The sequence below is a fragment of the Streptopelia decaocto genome, assembly GCF_964273445.1.
Source record: "Streptopelia decaocto genome assembly, chromosome: 3".
Taxonomy (NCBI): Eukaryota; Metazoa; Chordata; class Aves; order Columbiformes; family Columbidae; genus Streptopelia; species Streptopelia decaocto.
This window is the reverse complement of record NC_138656.1, coordinates 63,018,100-63,025,670: the sequence shown is the minus strand read 5'-3', so window position 1 is coordinate 63,025,670 and position 7,571 is coordinate 63,018,100. Positions and strand designations below refer to the sequence as shown.

The 7,571-nt window shown below is 47.5% G+C and overlaps 1 protein-coding gene across 1 annotated transcript; it reads right to left on the bottom strand.

Moving 5' to 3' along the window:
* Positions 1-3,583: 3,583 nt before the first annotated feature.
* Positions 3,584-6,722, bottom strand: CCN2 (cellular communication network factor 2). The gene is made up of 5 exons (XM_082047366.1): positions 6,410-6,722; positions 6,086-6,308; positions 5,686-5,937; positions 5,244-5,455; positions 3,584-4,916 (listed from the first exon to the last, which is right to left on the bottom strand). Exons 1-5 carry the CDS (start codon positions 6,458-6,460, stop codon positions 4,620-4,622), a joined length of 1,035 nt encoding a protein of 344 aa, XP_081903492.1. The 5' UTR covers positions 6,461-6,722; the 3' UTR covers positions 3,584-4,619.
* Positions 6,723-7,571: the final 849 nt, after the last annotated feature.

Sequence of the window (7,571 nt, the reverse complement as noted above, 5' to 3'; positions counted from 1 at the left end):
GGATTCTTCTTGGGTTTTGGGCAAAGCCTTACAGTGGTATTTCATCCCAACTTATCCTTGCTAACTACTTCCATATGTAGGCATAGTATAACATCAGTTAAAGCCACATTTAAGCACTGTTTTTAAAGAACTTCGGTTTTCGCTAGTAGGGTGAAAAGTCAGAATGGTTGAATTATTAGATGTTTAGGTAAGAATATTACTGTTTCTTCTTACATCTAATGACCTTTTCAGTGTAATGGTACAAGTGCTTTCTTCAAGTGTGATGTCTGAAAAAGCTATGCTGCACGAAAGAAAATACAAATGATCTAGTTAGAGTATGCTATTTCTGGTGGTGTCCAAAAGTCCGTTTTCTCAGCTGAGTCCCTGTCTGTGTGAGACAAACAACTGGATACCGTTCAAAGACTTATTTGTTCCTGTGTGGTTATGGATCATTAAAAGTGGCTCATTCTTGAAGATTTTCTTAACTAGAGTCTTTTGGATGTTTCTTAGCTCTGAGGAATCTGACAAATTTCCATCTGGAGAGTAGAGCTTATTTCATATGAAAGGGCTATAATCCGTGTCTGTTGTTCACATCTGTATTGTGTTAGAAAGTTAAGCTGCAAATTCATGCAAAAGTGTTGTGATACAAAAATCTGAAATATGATGGCTTAGAGATATTTCACAAATTATTTGATACTCTGGTCTCCAGCCACCTTGAATTCCTGTTTAATGATTAACTGAGTATCACTTATTAAATGACTATTGACTTTACAGTGGTCTGTTACCAACTGGATTACTAGTATTGCTGGAGATCCGTTTTAAGAAGGTAGTCATTTGAATGAATATATTTTATATATGAATATGTTAAAAGTACAGCAGCAAACCTGCACAATACATTTTTCTGAAGCTTCAAACATCCGAAAGCAAACTTACAAAACAAGGTATTTTGGAAGGAATATGAACCAATGTTCTCTCCCATGTAAGTGACTTTGGACTTCTGAACTCAAGTTTTTATTCCTACATCTATGCAGCTTCGGCACAAAGAATGAAATCAGGAAACATCTTTACAGTTGAAAGGCCCACATTTTAACCTTCAAATAAGATGCCAGAAATTCCACACAAAGGCTCTTTTTTTCCAGCAAGACCTTTGAAAGTAAGTCTTACAAACAATATGATGCCTACCTACAACTCTAGAAGACCTAATGGCAAAGTATTTAAATTTATTTACCTTCAGAGATAAAACCTTCAAAGGTTTAACACCTATGAATGTATGCTTCTGTCAGAAGACTACTTGTGCTCCTGGAAAAAAAGAGTGCAAATCACTATAATGTAGTGATAGCTGAGATTTATGATCCTTGATATACCAAGGGGAGAGCAACGACTTGCATATGCAGTGTACTTCCGTATTTTAAATCACAGTGGCAACAGCAAACTGCCATTGAAATATTCTGACAGAAGTTCTCTTTTGTCCTTCCCCTTGACCTGTGAAGCAGTGTGATCATCTGTCAGATGGCAGGTGAAGCACCTGCATCATTGCATTACGAGGCAGAGGACAGGATTGTGGTCTCGTGCTGTTTTGGGGAGATACATTGTGGATGTCTAATTACAGGTGGCCCTTCCTAAACCAGAGCACTGCTGCTGCTCTCTGACCCTGTAGCCGTGTACACCTGGCACAGCTGGGAGACGGCAGCAAGGAGGCCACAGTGCTGTGCATCTGAGGTGTCTGAGATAAAGGCCACACCCCAGAGGGTCCGGAGCAGAACCTGAGTGAATGTCATGAGCCAGTCATGAGGCTCAAGAGCTCGATGTGATAAGGAATGGCCATTCACTAAGATGTCTGATATACATTGTAAAAGAACGCAGGGCAGAGTTGTTAATGAACGGGCTTGAGCAGCATCATATACACCCGATCTCTCAAGGGCATTAGTCCCAACCTGCCAGGTATATTGTACTTCCTTCTGTTCTGACTCTGAGAGCTTCTATAGTGAAGGCTATGAATGAAGTACATGTACGTCCTGTTCTTGCTGGAACTAGAAATGAGTTTTCTTGTTATTTGGGAGTGGAGCCACAGTAGTGGTTGGACAACCAGTCCTTGTGGCTGTATGAGCGTTTGAAGTGTTTCCAGGGTGAACTGAACGGCTGCATCATATTCATAACCTGAAAAAATAATAGAGGGAGAAAAAATGCCGGAGAGTCTCAGGGAGTGTAAGAGCCAGAGGCTACCCAAAACTATTTCATATGGAACATAGAAAGCCACTTCCTCATGCCAGGAGAATTCCTCATATTTTTTAGAGGAAGGGGAAATGCTTCTATGGCCTTGTGCAAAGCCTGGTGAGGCCACTGGCACAAATCCCATTGACTTCCCATTTGTTTAGAGCTCCGTTGTCCGTCATTAGTCAAAGCTGGTGTTATGCTGATTTGCTGCTAATGCTAGCTGAAATCAATGGGATTGGAAAGTGCTCAGGAAGGATGGACATTTTTGTAAGCTAACAGTCTTTCACCACCGGGAAATTCCAGATTGAACTTGTTTGCCTGAAAAGGATTCTTGTTGGACAGTACATGTTTTGTTGTGTTTTTTGTTTTTTTTTTTTTTTTCTGAAAAACAAGAACTAATGCTTCTAGTGCAAAGGTTATTTTTAAATTCAGAGAATCCCCTCATCTTAATAAAGGGACAAAAAAAAAGTCTGTTATTATTGTAGGACCTAGCACAGGACTGAAGCTTTTCTTTTAGCTTTAGGAGGATGAGGGAAGTGACTCAATACAGTCTCTATCCTGTTTTTGCTTATCTGAAAGGAACATTTGGATCATTATGAAAATGTGTAGCTCTTACAAGACTTCTCATCTGTGGGCCTGCAAGAGTTTGAGTCAATGGACAGTTTATAGACAGAACTGTCACGTAAAATGATTTGCCCCTGGTCACCAAGTAGGAAGATAACTCAGGTATTTGCATCTGAGTTCAGTACTGTCTGCCACACCATACTAAATCTTAACTGAAGTAAAACCACATCAAAATGAGTCAACCTTGGCATAAAGGTTAAATCAGAAGATCTAAGAGGCCCCTTCCAGCCTGCATTATGCTCTGATTTTTACAATACAACTCATTAGTTCTTCACTGATATTTTTACCAAATTTTGTACTTCTGGATTTGACTTTAGAGTCAGGAGCCACTTCAATGCAGATACTTTAAAAACCATTTTCCTTGCTGTAGCTGAAAACAGATCTTAACCCGTGGAACATGTCAATGAAATTAAGTATGCTGCATGGAGTATTACAGCAGGAGTTGAATACTATGGTGACCAGCTGGCTCATTTTAAAACCACCACATGTGACACAGGAGGAACCTGTTGCACTTCCTAATGCAATACCGGGCTTAGCAAAGCAAGCCTGGCCCTGTGCTCCATTCTAAATTCAGAAGAGTAACAAACTACAGTTGGTTCACTGGCAACAGAATAAGTAACCATAAATCATCAGCTTATTCATGAGTGTATGTACCTCTGGACAAAAATCTCCACCATGCATTATTGATTTTCATCTAATGCAAAGGCAAGCCCTTTTCAGGAATATGTAAACAGCGAAGACTAAAGGTAAATGAAATACCAAGCCATTTGTATAAAAAATATAAATACTTTATTTTCAACTAAAAAGGTGCAAACATGTAACTTTTGGTCACACTTCTCAACAAATAAACTGTCCAAAAAAAGTCATAGTCAAAGAAAGAAACAAATGCTCGAGTGGAAAGACTGATGAGCTACAGAAGAGCCATTTTTGTTAAAGCCACTTGTTCAATTAAGTGGAAGTAAATGTATTTTGCCAGATGAGTGCTTTGTAAGGATACAGGCACCTCAACTCAAAAGTCTCCATCTGGATCACCATCAACTCACCATTTGGCCCTATCTCAACAACTTCCACTAGAGTATTTATTTCATGCTTTGAATGCATTGTCAGACAAGCTTTAAATCCTACCTATCTTGTTCCAAAAAAGAAGGCTATCATTGAAATGTCAAAGCATTAAACAAAGGCACAAAACTTTAAATTAATTTAGATAACTGTACAAATATATATACATACAGTATTTACAATATTAATAAAAAGTAGCTTGTTACAGGTAAATTAACTGCCACAAGCTGTCCAGTCTAATAGACATGATTCTGATTCTTGTTGACCAAGTCATATGAATCAGTGTCAGAGCTGAAACATTACTGTCCTGACTAACAGAACACCTTCTATTTAGCACTTTGCTGGGCAAGGGTTTGCATTCCAGCTGTTGCTGTCACTAAGCCAGCACCAGCAAAGATGCTAACGGGGTCTCCTTCTCAATTGCACTACTAGACGAAGCACGCTGTACCACATTAAGGGAGTGTTTGCTCAACTCTGCTTTTCCTGCCTATTTCCCTTAACCCCTTCACACCACCTCACAAACAGCATGTTCTGAAGCTGTGTCTTGCTGTGGTCCCACTGTCCGTTTTACCTTCTTCAAACCACCATTAGGGATCAGTAGAAAAGTTGTCTTAAGTCACATGGAGCAGTTTGTTGAAAATGAAAAAAAACTGATTTAAATACCTTGTGCTATCGAATCACGTTTACAAAATGAGATGCAAATCAGTTCAAGTTGAGAATCTAGTTAGCGTCTCCTTCTGGCTTTATGCCATGTCTCCATACATCTTCCTGTAGTACAGAGACTCAAAGATGTCATTGTCTCCAGGGCAGTTGTAATGGCATGCGCAGGTCTTGATGAACATCATTTTCCTTTTCATGATCTCTCCATCGGGGCACTTGAACTCCACGGGGAGGGTGGCTGTTCTGTGGGGTGTGCAGCAACGCCCATCGGTGCAGACGCCACAGAACTTAGCTCTGTAGGTCTTCACGCTGGTGCAGCCAGACAGCTCAAACTTGACAGGCTTGGAGATTTTGGGTGTGCGAATGCACTTTTTGCCTTTCTGTTAGGATATAAGGGAATAAGGGAATGTTTAGAAGCTACGCTTTCACACAGCATGAAGTTTGCAAGCTAAGGGCAAGCAAACATGCTAATCCGTATTATATTTTAATTAAGCAAGAGTGTCTTACATAGTGCCATAACACAGCATGACAGAAAATTAAGGGCATTCAATTTTACACGGTTCACCACTGCAGCAAAAGTCAAATTTCAAGGTAAACCACGTGAAACTGACTCCTTATCAGAACTGCACTTTTTTGGTAAGACACAGAGTTTTGCTACTGGGTGGAAGCATCCTAAGTAGACCATACATAAAGATGAGACTATTTACCTTGATGTTCTCCTCCAGGTCTGCTTCACAAGGTCTGACCATGCACAGTCTGCTCTGTTTCTCCAGTCTGCAGAAGGCATTATCATTGGTGACCCTGGTTGAGATGCCCATGCCACAGGTCTTGGAACAAGCACTCCATTCAGTGGTCTGTACCAGGCAGTTGGCACGCATCATTGTTGGGTCTGGACCATAAGTATCTTCCAGTCTGTATGCTGCAGGGAACAGACAACCAGGATGAGACCACTGTCTAATCTCATGCCCTGCTAGTTCTCTTCCCTTTTCTTAGAAATTCAAGCAGCCAGAGCTATCTGTGGGGTGAACCCACTAACTGCTGCACTCCAGCTGTGAGTGTGTCCTGTGTCAACTCATCCCACTGCTGCCAACCTCCATACAGCGTGCCCCTTCCCCCAGGGCTGCCATCCACAGAGGGAACCCCACTCACCAGCGAGAGCAGGTCCCACGGCAGTCTGCTCTTTGGCCTCGTCGCAGACCCACTCCTCGCAACACTTTCCGGGGAGCTTCACTCGGCGTGGGTAGGGGCAGTCAGGGCTGGGCAGGCGGACGTCCATGCTGCAGAGGGGCACGCAGCCCACCGCCCCATCCAGGCAGGTGCACTGGTACTTGCAGCTGCTCTGGAAGGACTCTCCGCTCCGATACACCATGCCGCTGAAGACGCACGGGGCGCCGTCCCGAGCTGCGAGGGGCAGGAGGTGGAGGGTGAGGAGGGTGGGAGGTGCAGCGGAACGGGGCCGAAGCCTCGGCTTGCCCCTTCCCCAGACCCCAGCCCGGCAAGACCCCCCGTTCCTGTTTCCCGGCAGGAGGCAGCCCCGGCCCCCACTCACCGGTGCAGACGCCGATCCTGCGGTTGGCGGGGGAGCCGAAGTCGCAGAAGAGCCCCTTGTGGTGGTCGCAAGGGTCGCGCTCGGTGCAGAGCTCGCCCAGCTGCTTAGCGCAGACGCGGCAGCAGCCGCAGCCGTCGAGCACCAGGGAGACGCCGGCGGGGCAGGCGGGGCCGGGTCCCGCAGGGCACTGGCACTGCCCGCTGCACTCCTGGCCCTGCGCCTCCTGCGAGCGGCGGGGAGGAGAAGAGAAAGACGCGTCAGGGCCGCCACCGGGACCGCGCAGGACGGGGCAGGGGTGGCGGCGCCGCGGGCAGCGGCACTTACCGGGTTGAGGAGGGCGAGGAGAAGGGCTACGGCGAAGCTGGCAGGGGCCATCCCGCGGCGGTCGTCGGCTTGTGGGCGGTGCGGCGTCGAGCAGGCAGCGGTGTCGGGTTGTCCGGCGGAGGGCCGGCGAGGTGAGCCGAAGTGAGTGTCCCGCCAGGCGATTTTTCTCAGCGACACTGGACGGACGGGCCTGTCGCGATGTGCGCTGGGTCGGCGGGCGGGCGGGCGGGGTTGCTCTGTGCTGCTCGCCTCCGCTCTCCTCCGCTCCTTCCGAGTCCGGCAGGAGAGTGGCTGTCTGTGTCTGCCGAGTGCCGGGACGGCCGCCCCTTTATACGCGGCGGCGGCGCGGCCTCGCCAATGGGCTGAATGGGGCCGCGGACAAACAGCGACATTCCGCGCATTCCTGCGCGCCGCGCCGCGCCGCCCGCCCCGCCCCGCGCCGCCGCCACCGCCCCGGAGCGGCCCTGACCCCTGACTCGCGCATTCCTCCGTCTGTGCGCCCCCCCACCCTAACGCACGCCTCCCCTCCTCCCCCCGCAACGTCTTTTTATTTTTCATCCTGATGTTTTTTAAATGTGAGTCACCGCCGCTACCAGCGGCTCTTCGGCCGTCCCCTCACCCCCCGGCAGCGCCTTATTTCGAGGCGGGCGGCGGGTCCGGGAGGAAGGGGCGAGGGGGGCGGCGGGGCGGTTGCCAGGGGCGGCCGGGGGAATCCGCTATTTCCCGTCCTCTGTTCTCTCCCCTGGTCCCTCCCTCGGGCAGAGGGGACGGCAGGCGGGTGGTTTTGGGGGTTGCCCGAGCCCACCGAGCTTCCCCGGGCCGGCCACCGGGGCCCTGGCCTCGGGGTGCCTGGTGGCGAACGGTCCCGGGGCTTTGGTACCACCAAAAAAAGGTATAATTACACTACCGGGTATAAATTGACTCTATGTACCACTGAATCATACTGGATATTTGTAATGTGTTCCTTCCCTAATAGATGCTCTCTATGAATAGAGAGAGTGCCTATTTACTCAGAAATATTTGGCACGGCGGATGGAGTCTGAAGTGTGGAAGAAGTGGCTATTATTTTCCCACTGCCTGTGTGCAGCTGTCATTTCTAAGTGACACGTTCCTCGCACATCCCTGCTTCCCAACCTGGCTGATGGTCCGCCCTGGGGCTGCA